The sequence below is a fragment of the Canis aureus genome, chromosome 9 (genome assembly GCF_053574225.1).
Source record: "Canis aureus isolate CA01 chromosome 9, VMU_Caureus_v.1.0, whole genome shotgun sequence".
Taxonomy (NCBI): domain Eukaryota; kingdom Metazoa; phylum Chordata; class Mammalia; order Carnivora; family Canidae; genus Canis; species Canis aureus.
The window spans coordinates 34,177,517-34,199,729 of NC_135619.1; the positions used below are offsets into that span (position 1 = coordinate 34,177,517).

The 22,213-nt window shown below is 36.0% G+C and overlaps 1 protein-coding gene across 3 annotated transcripts in view; it reads right to left on the reverse strand.

The window, feature by feature from the left end:
- Positions 1-3,241: 3,241 nt before the first annotated feature.
- The window catches only part of WDHD1 (WD repeat and HMG-box DNA binding protein 1), a 62,308-nt gene continuing 43,336 nt past the window's right edge, over positions 3,242-22,213 (reverse strand). For all 3 annotated transcript variants that reach the window (XM_077909361.1, XM_077909360.1, XM_077909362.1), the window contains 10 exons: positions 16,953-17,067; positions 15,750-15,881; positions 14,141-14,358; positions 13,931-14,049; positions 13,271-13,327; positions 11,098-11,141; positions 10,538-10,708; positions 9,604-9,734; positions 5,942-6,080; positions 3,242-4,050 (listed from right to left, as the gene is read on the reverse strand). In XM_077909361.1, the coding sequence (XP_077765487.1) occupies positions 3,850-4,050; positions 5,942-6,080; positions 9,604-9,734; positions 10,538-10,708; positions 11,098-11,141; positions 13,271-13,327; positions 13,931-14,049; positions 14,141-14,358; positions 15,750-15,881; positions 16,953-17,067 (1,327 nt within the window). In that variant the 3' untranslated portion in view covers positions 3,242-3,849. The remainder of the gene's footprint in view (positions 4,051-5,941; positions 6,081-9,603; positions 9,735-10,537; positions 10,709-11,097; positions 11,142-13,270; positions 13,328-13,930; positions 14,050-14,140; positions 14,359-15,749; positions 15,882-16,952; positions 17,068-22,213) is intronic.

Below are 22,213 nucleotides of genomic sequence, written 5' to 3' on the forward strand. Positions count from 1 at the left end.
CAACTGACACATAAAACTGATCATGACACGCCTCTTTCAAAAATCTGTATCATTGTAGTTATACATTTCTTTTTATTCCTAGTGTCACTTATCACCCTTTTCCTCTTATGATTAATCTAGCCAGATAATTCTCTAATTTATGTCTTTCAAAGAACCAACTTTTGACTTTCTGATTCCATTATGTTTATTTTCAGTTCTATGGTTTTACCCTTTATGATACAGTTCCAGAGAAGATAGAAATTGGTATCAACCACAGGACCATTACCAGCAAAAGGCAACACTTTAAATTTTAGGTTTAAATTGTTTTATTTTCTTTTGGATTTGGGGGAAGTTTTTTTTTTTTCTTCAGCTCTTGGGACCATGAATGTGGATAGCATATCAATGTGGAAGAAAAAACACATGCACAGAAAGAAGCCTAATGACATACACCAAAATGTTAACAGTGGGTTATCTTTGGGTATTAGGATTAGAGGTGATGTTCCTCCTCATTCTTCCTTTTTTTTTTAAAAAAAGATTTTATTTATTTATTCATAGAGACACAGAGAGAGAGAGGCAGAGACATAGGCAGAGGGAGAAGCAGGCTCCATGCAGGGAGCCCTACGTGAGACTCAATCTAGGGTCTCCAGGATCACACCCTGGGCTGCAGGTGGCACTAAACCGCTGCGCCACCGGGGCTGCCCTCATTCTTCCTGTATTAAAAAGTATGTACTTCTGAGGCCTCTGGGTAGCTCAGTTGGTTAAGCCTTTGACTTTGGCTCAGGTCATGATCCCAGGGTCCTGGGATTGAGCCCCATGTTGGGCTCCCTGCTCATCAGAGAGCCTGCTTCTCTCTCTCCCTCTGCCTCTCTCCATGCTAGAGTTGTCTTTCTAATAAATAAAATCTTAAAAATAAAAAGTATGTACTTCTATCATGTGTATATATATAATCACTGTTATACACCTGAAACTAATATAATACTGCATGTCAACTATTCAACTAAAAAAGTGTATGTACTTCTAATTCAATGCAATGTAGGATTTAAATTTTTTCAATGCAGGATTCTTGTTTGACCCTAGATTGGGTTAGGGAGTGGGGGGGAGAGGCTAAAGTGTACTTTGGGGGAAAATATAATATGAAATGCATGTTAGGCAATAATATTCTCCTGTTAAATTTCTTTGGTATAATAATGATATTGTGGTTATGTAGAAAAATGTCTTTGTTCTTAGGGGACACCTGTTGAGGTATTAAGGAGTGAAATATCATGATGCACATTTCAGTTGGCTTGGAAAAACCCTATTTATAAAGCATATATTGCAAAATGTCAACAGTAAGTCAATCTAGATAAAGGGTATATGTATGTTCACTGTACTACTTGAAATTTTCTGTAGGTCTGAAAATTTTCAAAATAAAACCTGGCAGAAAATTACATACTTCTATAATAAAGCAATTGGAAAACAAAAAAGACCCATTAGACAACCAGTCACTGATTAAGATACTTTCTACATGGATTGGTCTCATCCTTTTGTCTAGAAGATCTGTTCCATGTTAGCAGCCGTGGTTCACCACAGGCTACAGATTACCACAGCCTCCAGAGTTCGCAGGCACTAACTCAGTGCTCACTCACTTGCTCTCTGAAATAATCAGATGATGCTCTTTTGATGAATATAAAGTATTAAAATAACTTCTTTGAGAAGTTTTTACTACTAGAGAATGAAATTAAGCAAATGGCTATATTCTACAGCACATAAGCTCAGAATAGACAATATTATTGATGTCATTATGATGGTTAATACATTCATTTATTTCCATTTCCATTTTCCCACCCTTAAGTCCCAATTCTCTGGGAAAAAAAAATTCTTTTTAAGGGTTTAATCTTATATAGCAAAGGAATAAAGATAAGGTTTCTTGGTTTCCAAGTTCTGATTTATAATTTAAACCAAGTCAATATAAAAATGTTCCTTAAATCAATTAAAAGGGATTAAAAACGCCTTTTTTTTTCTTTTTTTACAAATCCTTGGTACTATCAGGTTCCTATGGAACTGTAATATAACACTGAAGGATTATATCCTATGTACAGTAAGTTGAGGACATAAAAACAAATACATGTCTGTCTACAAACATATTTTCCTTAGCATTATAAATAAACTTTTCCCCCAAGGTTTTCTTTATTTTTTTGAGACAAAGAGCACAAGTGCGGAGGATCATCAGAGGGAGAGGGAGAAGCAGACTCCCCACTGAGCAGGGAGCCCAATGAAGGGCTCGATCCCAGGACCCTGAGATCATGACCTGAGCCGAAGGCAGACACTTAACCAAATGAGCCACCCATGCGCCCCATATAAAAAAACTTTTACCTCAGAATCTTGAAATAAAAATTCATACAATATTCAGAATGAAACCTAGTGATGAAGCAAGATGAAATAACCAACAGCATAACTAATAATAGCTAACATTGTAAAAAGCATTACTATGTACCAGTAACCAAGTGCTATCTCATTTAATTCTCATACCAACCCTTAAGTAGGTGCTATTATTATTGCCGTTTTACAGATGAGTGGTCAAAGACTAGAAACTTGTCCAAGGTTTATTCAGCTGGTGGGTACTAGAGTAAGTCTATGGACCCAGGCTGTTTGGCTTTGAAATCTGTACTCCTAACCACTGCACGGTCTCTCTAAGCAGCTACTAATTAAAAAAATCAGAAATGTATTTGTTCCTAACCTTAGTCACGAGATAAGGAATATCTTTGGCTTTTACACATCTGAATTTTCAACAATTATGTTCCTTCCAACATACAAAAGCATCCTCAATTCTGAGCCACCTGATTTTATTTTACTATAACCCCCTCTCCATGCCCACCCCTGTGTACTCTGCTCTCAGTAAGTGGCTGCATTTGTATTAAGCTCTGCTTATTCTAACCAAATATACATATATAACCAAATATATATATGAAACAATTAAATCTTGTTTGTTCAAAATTAAAGAGGAATTAAACACTTTCCCTAACTCTTAACTCTCTTATCACGGCTTCAAAGACTTGTTCAGGAAAGTACTGCTGATGATGATAACCGGATTATCTTACCAGGAACACGTTATGCCCTAGGCTGAAATACTATAAAAACAGTATTCTCAATCTTCTTTTCCATGTGTATGATGTGTAACAGGATGGGGGTGGTGGTGAAATTACGGCAATATATATAAAATATATTTTCTAGAAACATTTTCATTTCATAGAAATATAATGTTAAGACCATAATAAGCTAAATATGGAAATGTGAAAGTCTTATTTATTTTTTAAAAACCAGGCAATACAAAAGACAATTGAAAGACACATACAAAAAAATTTCCGAAACAAACAACAGAAAAAAATCTCATCTACAAAATTTACATGTTTAGGCCCCATATTAAAAAACATGGCCCCTAGTCCAGTACAGACATAGAGAAGAGTCTACAGGAACAAACTTGGAAGAGAACTTCTGTAGTACTTCCCAGTACATGACATAAACCAAACAAGGAAACCCACTGAAGATACTTCAATGCTCAGAGGTTTGAAGACCTTTGCTTTGATGATTTTGAAGGCAAGAAACAAAATCAAACTGTCTTCCATTGGGACATGCCAGGGGCTTCAAGTCAGTGACTGTAATCACAATGTTTCTGAATGGCCCTCCATTTGGGAGGCAGAGCAATCTGCAGAGATGATGGTTTCTACATATGCCCTGTTACCTACACCAATATAATTACTATGTTATCTTATAAAGACAAATAGTTGGCATTAAACACTTTTAAAAATACATAATGAGTTTTCTAAGGATTTTAAGTCCAGGTTCATTAATGATGAGTAAAAAAATCCATTACCTTTCCTACTTTTCTTAACTCTATTCCTGTTTAAATGCAAAAGCTGACAGTTTCTGATTGGTAGAAAGATCTAAAGGTTTTTGTTTTTTAGGCAAATTCAGATTCTCTTTTGCTTTTTCTTTCTGATTTTCAGTTTCATGACTTTCATCAACCATACGTTTTCGCTTCTTTGCTTCAGCTCCATCACTTGTAGTTCCTCCTTTGGCCTTAGAAGCCCATGCCTTTATAAAAATATGGGAAGAGAAAAGATTTATAGACAATAACTAAGAAATAGAAAGGAAATGATTTCCTTACTTTTCCAGGTAACAATCCCATATATAAAAACTAGTATTAAAAAAAAAGCAGCATAATTAGCACCTGAATTGTTAATCTAATCATTAAGGGTTCTCATTGTTAACAAATCTCTTAATACTTAATTGCAGAGCAATATTAACAAATCTATATTTTACCTCTAATATTTCAACCTAAACTCTGCTAGTATTTAACCATATTAAGTGCAAAATACTATAACTGTAGGTAATTTTTAAAAAATGAAACTTTTATTTTGAGATCATTCATTCATTTTATTAAGTACGCTCCATTCGTAGCGTGGAGCCCAATGTGGGCTTGAACTCAACCCTGAGATCAAGACCTGAGCCGAGATTGAGTTAGATGCTTAAGTGACTAAGCCACCCAAGTGCCCATGCATCAGTCTTTTAAATCTATTTTAATATGTAATAGCTCCTTCCACTTTATTTCCTTTCGCATTTCTTTACTGTAGAAAGGAATCCTTTGGAGCTGCAAAATTTCTCATATTAACATACTGGATTTAAGCAAATGTTTAAGGTTTACCTTAAAAATACTGATTATATTTTTCAGTATTCAAAAACACAATCACAACTTTTACCAAGTCTCTTCCTCTTTTGCTGCATAAGACCATTCAGATGCCATTTTATCTAATTCTTTAGAATTTGTATGCTCCTATAAATTCTTATAAAAAATGAGAAGCACAAAGTTGCCAGTGAAATTCTAAATGAGGCTAGAGGTGGTTAAACCAGTTCCTAGCTTCCTCATTTTGTAACACCTTTACTCTTAAAACCCAGTTTATCAAGGCAAGTATCTATTTCATCAGGTGCCCAGGTGCCCATGCTGCATACCATCATCCCTGGAAAAGTGAAATCTGAGGATTTAATTGATATACCAAACACATTCCTTCCCCTTTCAACAGAAAGCTGCTCCCAGCCCTCCCTCACATGGAAGAAATTTACATGAGGAACAATAGGTACTAATCACCTGTCCTAATTCCCAACTGAAAGGTTATAACAGAATACCACCTTTTTTTTACCTAAAAGTAGTATTCTCATTTTGGTGTTTTTGTTTTGGTTTTTAAATAAGCTCTACAGCCACAAAAAAAAAAAAAAAAAAAAAAAAAAAAAAAAAAAACCTCTACAGCCACCTTGGGACTTAAACTCAGGACCCTGAGATCAAGAGTCACATGCTCTACCAACTGAACCAGCCAGGCAGCGTAGTATTCTCATTTTGTATTCACTGTGGAAGTACACAGCATTTTAGAAAATTCTGCTTGTAAGAACTCTAAAGTAGTAGTCCAAATATGTAAGTTAATTTAATTTTTACTTATTAACTTTATTTGCTTTTGATTTAGAAGTAATATACTTTTTCTTGGGGTATCCCCTCCAACTTATATAGGAACTTATATACAGCTATATACAGTAGTATCTGCCCAAAATTTAACCATTGGCACTAAATAGTAATCATTACACATCTATATGTTCAAAGCTGACATTTCAGTTATTTAATTTCCTCTCCAGCAAGAGTTTCTGTAAGAATTTTAATTAAAAAAAAATTTTTTTTAAGATTTTATTTTATTTATTCATGAGAGACAGAGCAAGAGAGAGAGAGAGAGAGAGAGAGAGAGAGAGAGAGGCAGAGACACAGGCAGAGGAGAAGCAGGCTCCATGCAGGGAGCCTGACGTGGGATTTGATCCCGGGTCTCCAGGATCACGCCCTGGGCTGCAGGCGGCACCAAACCGCTGCACCACTGGGGCTGCCCTGTAAGAATTTTTAAAACCTGGGAATTTACTAAGATCTCAATCTCAGCAAAATTATTCTTACCTTCCTTTCTTCAGCTGACAATACTCTAAATCGAATCATTCCTTCTTTTATTATGTCTGCTTCATCTGAAAAGTCAGGATTGTCAGACAAAATGCTACTTCTGTTTTCTTCCAGCCACATCTGGAACCCAGTCTTTGGCCTAAAATAGCAATTATGTGAAAAAAATTTATGCTTAATACGTAAAGTGCTTTATGATTTTTCAGATTAGTAATTAACTATTAGTCTTTGCAAACCTATATAAAGTAAGAGAGACACAATTAATTATACTTGTTAATATTCATACTACATATCATTTAAAACTGCCTGGAGACCACAGGAATAATGAACTGAAAAATCCCAATTTTACTCACATTTGTATTTTCAGCTCTTTTTAGAATGCTGACAGGCTCAAGGTCTCTATTTTCACTCAGCCACTCTGGGCCAGGAAAATTTTTCCAAGTAGCCTTGGTGGGTTCTTTCTCCATTTTCCAAACCAGCTATTTGAAATATTTATTTCTCTCAGGATCCTTACACATCCCCTCATCCTTGCTTTCACAGCTAACCTAGAATGTGGGTCCTTTCTTGTGTAATTATTATGTAAAGCATAAACACAGCACACTTGTCAATTTTATTAGACTCTACACTTAGATTGCCTTTAGGTCACAAAGGTTTAACATAAATATTTAATATTTACTGAGCACACACTATCTGCTAGGCATTGTATTAAATGCTATGTATTACCTCATCTCATCTATAATAACCCTAATGAGGTAGGTACAATTGCTATCTCCATTCCATAGATGAAGAAATTGAGGCTCAGAAATGTGAATTAACTTATTCCAGGTTACACAGCACCAGTCATATCTGGGATTCAACAGATTGGCAATTTGACTCCAGAGTCCCGACGCTTAACACACCAGCTATACTGCCCCTCACTACTCTGTAACCAAATGGAACCTGAATAAAAACTTAAGGACATAGCAAAAAATAGAGGCAAAAATACTAGAGAAAAATGTTTATGATAAAATTTTAAATGGAAACAAAAAGGATATAATATTACATCTGATACAAATCTCATTAAATATAACATCTTAATCTTACCTTACTAAAAAAAGATTAGAAGGAAAGAATTACTTTATGAGTAATTCAGGGATATTATCTAAACTTTTTAATTTTTAGAAAAACAAGCTTTTCAAAAAATATTACTAGCATAGCTAGACATAGAATATAATTCTACTTCCAGAAAAATAATAGAACAAATCAAAACAAATAGCAATACTAAACAAAAGTTCATGAATCTCCAGAAATTAATATATATTCATTTTACTCAAACTTGGGGCAACGTCACAAGTCTAGCTAATAGCATGTAATCTCCCTAAACAATTGTTTTTGAAAAGAAAAAATTAAACATTTCTCTTCTGATTTAGTATATCAACATTTGTGACAAAATACTTGGTTAAGTGGTGATAATTTTTTAAAAATATTTTTATTTATTCATGAGAGACACACAGAGAGAGAGAGAGGCACAGACACAGGCAGAGGGAGAAGCAGGCTCCATGCAGGGAGGCTGATGTGGGACTTGATCCCGGGTCTCCAGGATCACCCTGGGCTGAAGGTGCTGCTAAACTGCTGAGCTACCCGGGCTGCCTTAATTTTTTAATGAACTATCATGTAAGTAAGTTTTCTTTTTTTTAATTTTTAAAAAGATTTTATTTATTTGAGAGTGAGCAAGTAAGAGCATAAGCTGGGGGAGGGGCAGAGGGAGAAGCAGACTCCCTGTTGAGCAGAGAGCCCAGGATCCCTGCGAGGCTCGATCCCAGGATCATGACCTGAGCGGAAGGCAGATGCTTAACCGACTTAACCACCTAGGTGCCCCTTAAGTAAGTTTTCTGTATAGCCAGTTGTTGATAGTAAAAAAACTGAATCTTCTTAAATATAATCTTCACTATTTAATCTCTAATTTGAATTCAGGATAAAATAGGAAAAAAACACCATAGCTACCTCTTAAATTAATTAACATGAGGGGAGCCTGGCTGGCTCAGTTGGTAGAGTATACAGTGCTTGATCTTGAGGTCCTTTTTTTTTTTTTTTTTTTTTTGATCTGGAGGTCCTGATCTTGAGCCCAATGTAGGGTATAGAGATCACTTAAAAATAAAACATTTTGGGGTGCTTAAAGTGCTCAGTCCGTTAAGTGTCTGCCTTGGGCTCAGGTCATGATCTCAGGGGTCCTGGGACTGAGCCCCACCATCAGGCTCCCTGCTCAGCAGGGAGTCTGCTTTTCCCTCTCCTTCTGCCCTTCCTCCTTGTTCGTGTTTGAGCTCTCTCTCAAATAAAATCTTTTAAAAATTTTTTTTAAAAAGAGAGCTCAGGCAGCCTGGGTGGCTCAGCGGTTTAGCACCGCTTTCAGCCCAGGGCGTGATCCTGGAGACCCGGGATCGAGTTCCATGTCGGCTCCTTGCATGGGGCCTGCTTCTCCCTCTGCCTGTGTCTCTTCCTCTCTCTGTGTGTGTCTCTCATGAATAAATAAAATCTTAAAAAAAAAAAAAAAGCTCAAGAAATGTGGTAACATATTGTAATGACAGACAAATAGGATACGCGCAAATAGGAGTGCTCATATTGCTGGAGGTATAGAAAATGATATAATACCAATGGAGAAAAATTTGTTAATATCTATTGGAATTACAAGTGCACATTAACTTGAACAGGAATCCATCTTATAACTATATGTATATGTGAGAAATGACATTCATATAAAGTTATTCATTGCAGTACTGTTTGTACTGGCAAAAGACTAGCAACCACCTTCTGTCCACCAGAGGAAAATTGAATAAATTACGGCATATCCATTCAGTGGATGTGAAAAGATTAAAGAAACTCTTTATGTAGTAATATGATCTACAAAAGCTGCTAAAGCGAAAAAAAAAAAAAAAGAAAAAAAAGGAAGGTACAGAATAATGTATATGCTATCATTTCTGTAAAAATAAAATAATAGGGCAGCCTGGGTGGCTCAGTGGTTTAGCGCCGCTTTCAGCCCAGGGCATGATCGTGGAGACCTGGGATCGAGTCCCATGTCAGACTCCCTGCATAGAGCCTGCTTCTCCCTCTGTCTGTGTCTCTGCCTCTTTCTCTGTGTGTGTCTCTCATGAATAAAAAAATAAAAGTCTTTAAAAAAAATTAATTAATTTTAAAAATTAAAAAATAGACAAATCTAAGTGTTTGAACATGTACAAGTAATTCTAGAGGGCTATGTTAGAAATCTGTTGTAGTGACTGCTGGTGAAGAGGAGAACTGGGTGGATAGGAAAGATATTTACTCCTTATCACACTTTTTTGGGTATCTTTTCACCGTTTTTCTCACATAACTGCATCTATTTTAAGACAAAAAAAGAATTATATCAAATTGAAAACCAATAAAAAATAAATTTATAAAAAAAGAATTATAAAATATAAAATATGTATAATTTAAAACATACAATTTACCAGAGCATACCTTAGTAATATAAATAGACATTAATCAATATTTATGGCTTCGTTAAAGTCACGTGTTCAGAATGCCCACCACCAGTGCCAACGTATTATTTGTAATAATGAACAAGAGAGTTGCATAATTCTGTATTGCTGTTTCTCTATGAGTTTTATTGGGATATTACATCTTAAGAATAATAAATTTGTCTATGTACTGACCTTTGGTTTTCAGTGTTTTGAGGACACATAGCTGGGGTTTCAGATGACGAATTTTGAGGATTTTCTTCTTTGACATCCTCAGTCTTATCAACTTGGGAGGTTCTTTTCTGGAAATAGGATGCTGCAGATGCCTGTAAAAACAAATATAATGAATAACTGCAACAAAATCTAGTACAATTTTATATACTACAATTAACTTTTGAAAAAATATGGAAAAATATTTATATTTAGAATTCTTATGCCAACATCTGAAGTCCTGAGGTTCTCAGCTGAACATAAACATGACTATAGACACAAAATCCACAAAGACTGTACTTTAAATTCCACATTTTCTAAATGCTGCATTTTATTACATGAAATGGAAAAGATAAAAGATCTACTGTACTAATGACAAATCTGGGATGAAATACCAAATCTGAGATGAAACTAGAAGGCAAAATCAGAATAAAGAACAAAGAAAGATCAGGGCCAAGTACCATAGCATCATCATTAAACAAAGATATACATCAGAATCATCTGGAAAATTTTTTCAAAAACAGATGGATGTCTGAGTCCCTGGGCCCGGAGTACATTTATGTTTCAAAAAGTGATTCTTTTTTATTTTTAAGATTTTATTTATTTATTTATGAGAGACACAGACAGAGAGGCAGAGACACAGGCAGAAGGAGAAGCAGGCTCCTCACAAGGAGCCCGATGAGGGACTTGATCCCAGGACCCCAGGATTCACGACCTGAGCCAAAGGCAGATGCTCAACCACTGAGCCACCCGGGCACCCCTCAAAAAGTGATTCAGAAGCAAAATCAGATTTGAGAACCACTACCCTCATTAGACAATCAATGATACACAAATGGAGCCTCTCTGTTCCATACCTCAAAGAGTAAACAAAAACAGATCATACACTGCTTATTACTGATGTGGTTAGTTGAAATAGTACCTGCTTAGACTTTGGCTTTGGAAGTAGAGGCTTTATAACTGGAGACTTTTCATTATTTGTAGCTCGATTAAGTGCAAGAGATTTCTTGGACGATTTGTTCATACTGTCTAAAATATTAGTTGAACGTGCTGAATTCCCTGAAGTGGCTGGCTCTTTGGAACTGGCTGACACCTAAAGAGCAAACTACTATTAGCATTTTATGTTTAAAGAAAATAAAATACCAAGAGATTCATTTTTCCTTTAAATTTCTTTTAAGTCTATACTGTAGTCTCACTTTGGAATTGAATACATTTTGTATAATCCAAATTAAGACTAATACATATATTAAATATACCACATCCCCAAGGAAAACAGAGTATCTTTCAAAACCATCGGTATTTAGAAGATAAGTAGAACATATAAGTCTTAGCCAAGTGTGAACTAGTTAGTGCTGTTTTCATAAAATCTGCTTTAGTGTTTAATGCCTCCAAGTTTAGGGAGGGTAATCTGGTGGTTTGGAAATACTTCTCTGTATAAAAATGTATTGAAATACATTTTAAATATCACTGCAAAGAGTTTACCTTGAAGGGGTTTACTCGTCCTTGGTTGCTAGAGGTAACTGCACCTTTCATAAGAAAGAAACCCTCACTTAATAGTGGTAAAACATAGAAGACTTCTGACATCTGTAATAACAGATGGAATATTTCAATCTGTATTACACAAAAACAAATGTACTTTTGCAACTTTAAAATTATTAGCAACTATATATGACCTCCTATCTATTTCTAAGACAAAATAAAAGCTATTACATGGGAACTATCCCAACTTATCACTATGAAATTTACCAACCCAATATGTATAGACCTAGCCTTTTCTCCTATTACCATGGAAGAATGGTGTCTTGTAGCTAAGGTTAATAACTCCTCTATTTGTGCTCTAGATCTCATCCCCTCTTGCTTTGTCAGGACATTTGTCCTATCAATGGATACACCATCTTTTCTCTCTTCATTGGCTACTCAGATCTCCCAACTTAAACAAACAACAAACCTGCTCAACCCCACATGCCCTCTGGTCATCATTTTTAATTCCCTTATACAACCAAATTCTCAAGAGTTGTCTACACAGCTATTCCCAGTTCCTTGCTGTTCATACATTCCAACATCCAAAATAATATGGGCTTCCAGCCCTACAACCCTATAGAATCTGCTCTTGCTAAGGACCCAAGAGACTCCATTTGGCCAAATCTGGTGGATAGTTTTCAGTCATCATCTCATTTGACCCCCTCAACAGCATGTAATATACTTTTTTGTTTGTTTGTTTGTTGTTTTTTTTTAATTTATTTATGATAGTCACAGAGAGAGAGAGAGAGAGAGAGGCAGAGACATAGGCAGAGGGAGAAGCAGGCTCCATGCACCAGGAGCCCGATGTGGGATTCGATCCCGGGTCTCCAGGATCGCGCCCTGGGCCAAAGGCAGGCGCCAAACCGCTGCGCCACCCAGGGATCCCTGAACAGCATGTAATATAGATGAATTTTCTTTTCTTCTTGATATGGTCTCATCATCTTGACTTCTGAGATTTCACATTCCTACCTCCTTCCTCTCTTATTTCATTCTCTTTTGATGGTTCTCCTCCTTAACCTCTTCTGCCTAATGTTTAAATGCTGGGGATTCCCTATCCCTCAGCTCACTTTTCCTCTCCCTTTATATTCCTCTCCAATGCTCACTCACCCATGCCCATGATTTAAACTGCTATGGTTATGCCAACAATTTTCACTTTATATCTCCCTCCCAGACTACTTTACTGAGCTCCTAACCCAGATATTCAGTAGTAGTTTGTCCACCCTTCTATCTAAACCTGAGTTTCTCTAGTGTTTTCTAACTCAGTAAATGGTACCATCAATCATTCAAATATTCAAAACTGAATCATTCTTTACACCCTGAACTTCCATATTCTACCTTTTCTTCAAAAATACCTCATCAATTCTTCTCATTCTTTCTCCCATTAGTCACCACCACACTAGTCTAAGCCACTATTCAATGTCATTTGGACTGCCTCAGTAGTTTCCTTATGTGCATTCCTCCTCTGCCAATGTGCATAATATGCCTCTGCTTGAAACCTACAATAGCCTGCCAGCACCTCAATAAAGATCAAAATCCTTACTGTGGCCTATATGGATCTGCATGATTTAGCTCCTACCCATCACTCTAAAACCACTCAACACCACTTTTCTCTGCCTCTGTGCTGTTCACACAACTCTTATAGCTTCATACATGCTGTTCCTTAAGTCATATTTCCCTTGTTTCTGCTCTCACCCACCTTTGCCTAGCTGCAGGTCTGTGCTTTAAACATTCCATGACACCTCCCTTGGGGTTCCAACCAATCCCTTACCCCTAACTAGATTACAGCACATGGTTATATGCCTTTGTAATACTCTGTACATGTATTTATAGGTAATTTTTAAAAATCAAAGGGATATATACACATGGCTTAAAGTCAGTTGGTACTATATAAGAGTTATGCAGGAATCAACCATGCATGTCTACATGGACTTTTGTATCTCCCACCTAGTTAAATACCTGAAATACAATAGGCATTTAATAAATATTTGTAAAATTAGCAGTTTCACAAACAACATTTCTAATAAAAACAAATCAAGAGCAGAGGGGTGGGGGGTATGGGGTCTATTTGAATAGATAGATAATTTTAAAGAGTACTGGCACAATTTTCTTGATATTACAAAATCACATTTCTTACCTGACTTAATAGCTGGCACATCAGAGGAATCTGCATTTTTGGAGAATGGATTCTGTCCTATAAAATAATTAAGATAAAACAATATAATGTAGATGGGGAGATAAAGTTACTCTCTATAATTAACAATCAACAAAGATGCCTTGACAAAGTACAAGTATTCAATTTTCCTCAGCTAAGCAAAATGGGGAAAGTCCTATAATAACATTTCTCATCTTTAAATTGCCTTACAGCCCAGGTGGCTCAGCGGTTTAGCGCCATCTTCAGTCCAGGGTGTGATCCTGGAGTCCCGGGATTGAGTCCCACATTGGGCTCCCTGCATGGAGCCTGCTTCTCCTTCTGCCGGTGTCTCTGCCTCTCTCTCTTTGTGTGTGTCTCTCATGAATAAATAAAATAAATGAAATCTTAAAAAAAAATCGCCTTAAGTATGTATCTTACGGGGCTTGGTCAGTTAAGCACCCAGCTCTTGATTTCAGGTCAGGTAAAAAATTTCTGGGTTGTGAGATCGAGCCCCTGGACCAGTTGGGCTCTGCACTCAGTAAGGAGTCTGCTTCTCTCTCTCTCCTTTTCCCTCTGCCAAAACACAAACATGCTCCCCCAAAACACAAACATGCTCCCTCTCCAAAATAAACAAATAAATCTTTTTAAAAAAATGTATCTTGCCATGCTTATGTATTTCTGGTTTTTCTTCTTTATCATCAGCTTCTCCACTGTCCTCTGTATCTTCTTCAACTTGGTTTTTGAGCCTTGACTGGCTCCACTCTGCAGCAATATTACTGTAACTAAAAGACAATATATTATTCAATAAAGGGCTATGCAAAGACCAATTTAATATTCAGAATGGTAAAAATTTAGCAACTAATTATTTCTTACCCAGCATTCAGCTCTTTTCTGAAATCTTCCTCTTCTTTTTCTTCTACCTGAGTTGCTGCCAATTCTGCTGCCTTCTCTACAGCCAGTTCACTAAGTCTTTGGGCTAACATTAATCTCCGGGAACGAGAAGCATACTTAATGGCTAAGTTCACAGCATTTTGAGTCATTAAATCAGCTAGTTCCACACAACGGAATTCCCGATCCAGTTTACAAGAAAGCTAACCCAAAAATGGAAAAAAAAAATCATGTCAAGTGAAAATTTTAATTTTTTTAAAAGATATTTATTTATTCATTTATTCATTCATGGGAGACACAGAGAGAGAGGCAGAGACACAGGCAGACACTCAACTGCTGAGCTACCCAGGCATCCCTCAGGTGAAACTTTTTAAAAATAAAAGAATGATAACTAGTAGTAAAACCGAGAAAGCACTTTTCTAGATAACGTATCTGACTCTAAGATGCCTACTTTTACACATTTTAACATCTCTAAAAGTGGGAAGCATCTCACAATTGATGGTGGGGCAGAGTTTAATTTTCAGTATTTTTTTGGCTTAGGTAAAGTAATGGTGCATTTTACAATCAATAGTAGCTTAGATTCAGGGATCCCTGGGTGGCGCAGCGGTTTGGCGCCTGCCTTTGGCCCAGGGCGCGATCCTGGAGACCCGGGATTGAATCCCACATCAGGCTCCTGGTGCATGGAGCCTGCTTCTCCCTCTGCCTATGTCTCTGCCTCTCTCTCTCTCTCTCTCTCTGTGACTATCATAAATAAATAAAAAAAAAAATTAAAAAAAAAATAGTAGCTTAGATTCAATGAAGGAGTTCAATTAGGTTGAACTTCCGGCATTTGCCAGGGAAACAGGAATACTAAAGAACTGACCAGTCCTCAAGCTACTGATATGATACTCTGCTGAGAAACACTGTTCCAGAGGAACAGTTCCTATAACGCTACTTTGTAAACAAACCAGATTTTCTTAGATGTGCTGTGGGAAGTAAAAAGGCTCCTAGTTCCTAGACCACATATGACATTTTATAAAAGAACACAACTTATTCTACAATAAACTAATTAAATTCCTTTAATTAATACTAAACTCAAGGCAGTGTTGCATAGTGGTGACAATAGTGAAGACCACCTTTTGCAACATGATGGATCTAGAAAGTATAATGCTAAGTAAAATCAGAGAAACACAAATACCATACGATTTCACTCATATATATAATTTAAAAAACAAAGCAAACAAAGGAAAAAGAGACAAAAAAAACAGCCTCTTAAGTATAGAGAACTGATAGTTACCAGAGGAGATGTGAATAGGGAGATAGGTGAAATAGGTTAAGGGGTTATCTCCCTATGATGTTAGTTACAAGGTTAATGTCTTAAATATTTCAACTGCAACATCAATGGGAAACAGAGCTGAGTAATATAGAGAATTGTTGAATCACTGTACTGTACACCTGAAACTAATATAGCACTGTTGATTATACTGGATTTAAAATTTTAAAAATTAAAAAAAGATTTTGAGGTTGTGGAACTTGGTACTAATGCACACTTTTAAGAAATCCAATCTATAGAAAAGTGTAACTTCAATTTTTCTAGCATATTTATTTTACTCACCGCAAGCATTTTCATTAAAAGCTCCTGTTGTTCTTTTACTGCTTGATTTTTAGTGCTTTCTTCATATTCATAACCATTTTTAGCTAAATAATCAAGGTGATTATGAAACACAATGGAACGCCAAAATTGTTCCTACAAAAGTGGAAAAAACTGCTTAGAGAAAAGAATCAGCTTAATACCAGGCAAGTGTTAAATATTTATCTTAAGATAACAGATTCTGAATAAAATAATTTTTGAAATACTTTCTATAGCTTATTTTATAATTCAAATTTTAATGATACCAAAGCTTAACTTCATTTTTTGTCCTCAAAGAAAAAGAAATTTAGCATTTTCTTTTTATTATTTTTTAAGATTTTATTTATTCATGAGAGACATGCAGAGAGAGAGAGAGAGGCAGAGACACAGGCAGAGGGAGAAGCAGGCTCCCTGCAGGAAGCCTGATGTGGGACTCGATCCTGGGACTCCAGGATCACGCCCTGGGCCAAAGGCAGGTGCTAAACCCCTGAGCCACCCAGGGACCCCTGAAATATAGCATTTTAAACAGTTTCTTTGCTATCATAGTTAATGCTCAGAAAACTTGGTAAACTATTTTTTAAGAGACTGGTTTGTTTCCTGGTTAGAATAACTAATTGCAAGACTTCAAATGACTTTTGATGGCACAGGGCTAGGACTAGAGTGAAGCAAGCTTCTGCCTAAGACACAGTATTTATGGAGGCCTGCCCTCTTAGGCACTCACTCAACTCTGAAAATGAGAGCCTTACCCCTAGTGAGTCCCTGATGGTCATACCCATTTACCTCATAGACAAAATCCCCGGAAGCAGTGATGGCAATTAGGTACCCTGGTGATCATAAGCAGTCATTCTCCTTCCCTGTACACTATTTATTTAATTACAACGTAATGAGTATTCAATTCTGGTCATCAGGGAAATTTTTAAATGTCTACAAAGGTAATGTATTATCTTTTTTTTTTTTTTTTAAGATTTTATTTATTCACGAGAGACAGAGAGAGAGGGAGAGAAAGGCAGAGGCACAGGCAGAGGGAGAAGCAGGCTCCATGCAGGGAACCTGACATGGGAATCGATCCCAGGTCTCCAGGATCACGCCCTGGGATGAAGGCGGCGCTAAACTGGTGAGCCAGCCATCCAGGCTGCCCAAAGGCGATTATTATCAAATTCAGAGTGTCAAGGTAGGACTTCTACATACCTCCATTTGTCCTTTCTCTGTTGCAATCTGACAATAAGGAAGCTTAAAGGACAATATAGCTACAGCAGGGCGCGGAAGGGTAGGAGGAAACCGAGAACCTTTGCAAGGAATGCACCTGTCAGTAAAAAAAAAAAAAAAAAAAAGTGTCTCACCACAAAAATTTTCCCCAAAATCATAAAAACTGTTAAAATATAAAATTTCTAAAATCCAGTAACTTGGAATATTATTCTAATAGCTGGCTTAATAATATACAGCACTTTTTTTTTTTAAACTTCACACTTGGTTAGGTTTGAAGACCATCCCTCCCCATGCAGTTCAAGATTTTAAAAATCCCTCCTCACATCAGCTTTTTCTTAGCAAACTGCCCACTTTTAAAATACAGCAGCTGTGCCATAAAGAGTTGTCAAGGGATTTATTTTATAAAATAAATCACCCAAGATAAAGTGCTGATGAAGCATATTCACTTAACTATCAGTTTGGGAATACTTGGTATTGCTGGTAAAAAAGTGTCAAATAAGAAAAAAAGATGGTGATATGTCCAATACAGGTAAGTGTTTTACTAGATATTGGTGAAAGTGAAGCAGAAAATCCAACATATACCTGGTTATCATATATATATCTGCTCTGCTAAATCAATGGTTGCCTTATGTGGTAATAGCTCAGTGAGCAAGTACTTTGTCTAAACCTTTTCTGATTAGGATATATAAGGTATTTAAAGATGCCCATCAAAAAAAATAATAATAATACAGATGCCCATCAGTATGAATACTAATGCAATTTATTAATTAAAAAGTATTCATTAATCACAGAATGATACATGCATATGGAATACCCTTTTTAACTTATATACTCCAAATTATTGATTAGAAAACCATACCTACACACTGCAAGTACCTTGGGTGAATTTTCTAATTTCTCTAATCATTTAAAAATACGGTACAATGTTCAATGCATATTAATAACCACTCGCTTAATTTATAGTATAGCCTTTTACTCACAGCTTAAAGTTATGACTTTCTTAAAGGGAAAAACTAAGCAGAAATTAGATCCTCAGGTTTAAATTTTTTTGTCATAAATATGTTCTAGTATTATCAAATGCCCACCAGAGTAGTTAAAAATTAAATAGGTGGCAATACTCAGGAATTATTTTCAAAGTACATAGCTCCCCCCCTCCTAGTAAGATTTGAATACACTTTCTTCTTTTTGTGACCATACAATAAAAATACAAACATGTTTTTAGAGTTCTAATATTTTTGAACATATGTCATTTCTTCTTCTTCCTCTTTTATGATTTCTAATAAATCAGTGGTTTTCACCATACAACATGAGGTGGCAGTGTGTATACTTGAATTTGAAAAAATCTCTTGTAGCAATTCTGTCACTCAAAAAAGGCAGTGGTTTATTAGTCATACAAAATAAAAAAGAACATGTGCATTCAGAAAGGAACAAGTCCAGTTATATATGTATATATGTGTGAAAAATCACAAGGAACATTGGGAATAATCTTAATCACCTTAACATTATTTTTTCTATAAAAAGCTTATACTCTCTTTTTAAAAACATTTTATAGCTCAAATACTTTTTGACTTAGTCATAGCAATTATCACAAAGAAAAATTAGGATTTATTAATAGTTTTTTAAAGCCGTATTTACATCAAAGCAGAGTACTAATTCACACTTCTTATCCTTTTAGCTTTAAAGACTGGAAGTAAAAAAACTTGTTCTCCATTAAACATCCCTTTCATGGAAGAAGAGGAAAAACAAATTCATTTGACTGCTAATTTGGTGGGTTTTGCCTACAATGAATGAGCTTCCTGGAAACTATGTGGCTAAATCATCTGGAGGACAAAATGTGAAAAAATAAACTATGGTTTACTAAGAAGACAAAATTACTTCAATTCCTTTTCAAATAAATCATAAAGCTTGTTCTCTTATTAAAGGAAGAGTTGAAAAAATATCACACTAGAGAAAATTTGGGCCAATGTCCAGATTAAGCTTCCCCCAAGCAACCAGTTTTGCTTTGTGTTCTGGGTTGCACGGAGGAGACTTTGTTCACAAATTGTTTAAAGCACTTACTCAGGAGTAATGGTTTTACCAGCCAACTCTTCCAGCCTTATTTAGCTTTATGTAGTGTACTACATATAGACAGTACTATAACAAATGCTTGTTAAACGAATACAAAAAAAAATTTCATTTTCAAGCATGTTAAATAAACCGTAAGAGCTTTATTTAATAAAAGATAAAGAGAAAAGGAAGGTTGATGTTTGTAGAGAGCAAATTAGACTGTAGCACACTGAATTAGTAAACTCTCAGTTATATATTAACCAGTAGTGATCATGAAAAAAAAAATCTTCAGAGCAAATAAAGACAGTTTTTACTATACTGAAGTTTGTTTCAAATGGAGGTAGGAGAGTTTAGCGCCTGCCTTCAGCTCAGGGAGCGATCCTGGGGTCCCAGCGCTGTTTAGGGTTCCAATGTCTCCACATGCTCAACAGTACTTGTTATTGTCCATCTTTTGGAGACTAACCATCCTAGAGGGTATGCAGTGGTATCTCTGTGGCTTTGATTTACATATCCTTAATAACTAATGAATATCTTTTCATGCCTATCTTTTCATGCCACATGTGTTTTCAAGAAACATTCAAACATTATGCTTTTTAATTGATTTATATATTTTTTGAGTTACAAGACTTCTTTATATATTGATACACATCTCTTATCACATAAATGATGGTGCTTTACCTTTTAAAAAGCCTACATAGTATTCTAGTGTACACTTGTACATACATTATTACCCTATTCTTCTACTAATGGAAATTTAGGGTTACAATCTTTTGATAGTATCAACAATCCTACAAGGTAGGATATATTTTCCGTGTATCATTCCCACATTTGCTAGCAGTAGTACTTCCTAAAGTTTAATGTGCACAAAAACCTCCTGAAGATCTTGTTAAAATGCAGGTTCTGATTCAGGTCTGAAGTGATGCCTGAGATTCGGCTTTTTTTTTTTTTTTTTTTTTAAGATTTTATTTGAGAGAAAGAATGCGTGTGCATGCATGAGTGAAGCAGGTGGACAAAGGTAAAGGAAGAAGCAGACTTCCCACTGAGCAGGGAGCCTGATGTGGGGATTGATCCTAGGATCCTAGGTTCATGACGTGAGCTGAAGGCAGATGTTTAATTGACTGAGCCACCCAGATGCCCTGAGATTCGGCATTTCTAATAAGGCCCTGGTGATGCTGATGCTGCTGGTCCATAGAACATACTTTAAACAACAAGTAACTGAGACGCCTGGGTGACTTGGTGGTTAAAGCATTCTGCCTTTGGCTCAGGGCATGATCCTGGAGTCCTGGGATCGAGTCCCACATTGGGCTCCCTGCATGGAGCCTGCTTCTCTCTCTGCCTATGTCCCTGCCTCTGTCTGTGTCTCTCATGGATAAATAAATTAAAAAAAAAAAAAAAAGTAAACAGGAAGTAAAGTATCTGGAGGACAGATCCTAAGGCAGATAAAAGAGCACATGATTTCTAATTCTGGAAGTTCTTGACAAATTGCCTTCCATAGGGATTGTAACCAATTTATACTATCAGCAATTGTAAGCTTGATTCTTTCCCTCCAGCCTCACCAACTAAGAGTGTTTTCAAATTTTCTTCATTTGATAAGTAAAATGAAAATTCTTATTTTTGATTGTATTTATCTTATTTTGATATCAATCATCTTTTCATATATTCAAGAGACTTTTTATTTACCTAACTATGGTCTTTCTTGAAATAGTCTCTACTTACAGCTTTTGTGATATGACCCTCTTCAAGTGATTTTTTTTTTCTATTTGCTTAGCTAATATTCCTTTTCCTTATTCAAAAGCTCCATCTCCCAAAATCTGATCTCTAAATGTTGGAATTTTAATGGTTGGATTCTGTGACCTTTCTTGTTTCTTTCTTCTAAGGGATCTCATTTATTACTATGACTTTAAGTACCTCCTATATTTTGGTGATTCACAAATTTATCTTACAATCGTGTATTACAACACCTTCTTAATATCTCTATTTGGATATTTTGGAGTCATTTCAAACTTAACACACCCAAGTGAGAATTCATTTTCATCTCTTATTTCTATAAATTGTACAACTATCCATCTAGTTTCTTAAATTGAAAACATGGGTGTCATTATTGAGTCTTCTCACTCCCAACCCCCAATCTATCAGTAAATCCTACTGTTTCTGTCTCAAAATATGGTTCCTTTAATTTCTACTGCCCCCACACTTGTTCTAGTCATACTTATAGCTCAGCTAGGTGACTCCAAAATCCTCCTCAGTGCTTCTCAATGGAAGCACTCATAGCACTTGGTGAAGGACAATCTGTAGTTGAACAGGACCATCCTGCACACTAAAGATGTTCAACAGCTCTCTAAATTCCACAGCTAACTGGCTATAGCTCTCTAAATTCCAGGATAACTCCTAATCATTGTGATGGCTAAAGATTCTATCCCGCATCTCCAAACATCCCCAGAAAGCAGGAAAAATCCCCTGACTGAAAACTGGGCTCCTTCTTTCAGCCTTATCTCTGCAAATCCATTTACCACATGTATTTTTTTTATAGCATAAATCAGATTACATCATTCCCCAGATAGAACTGTTGAATGGCTTCATGATATAACTCTAAATGAAATATTAACTTCTCTATATGGTCTATAATGCAGCCTGTGTATCTTTCTGATTTCATCATGGACTTATGCCTTCCACCAACTCTCGCTTCTGGTATGCCAGCCACATTTACATCCTTTCAATTCTTTAAACATATCTAGCTCTTTCTGACCTGAGGACCTTTATATATGCTGTCTATTCTTCATGAATCATTTTTCACTCCATTTTTGCCTAACAGACTTCTTGGCCTTGGGTCTCATTTTAATACTATCTCTATTAAGAGTCTTATGTGACCATGCTACCTAGAATGTGCCCTTCTATTATTCTCCATCATGGGTCTCTTCAGATTACTTTCTGGCATTTATCCCAAGTAGTAATTATCATTTACTTATTTATGTTATCTGTCCCCTGAATCAGTCTATTAGCTCCATGAAAGCAGAGACCTCTTTGTTCACCAACACAATGTCACTACCAGTTGTTTAGACCAAGATTTCAAGTGTGAAGAAAAAGAGTTAAATATTTAATACAATATTGAATATAGACTAAATGAATTCAGAGTTTTATACTTGGAGTCAACTACTAAATTTCTACTAGTCCTCTCCGTTGTTACAATTATTGAGCCT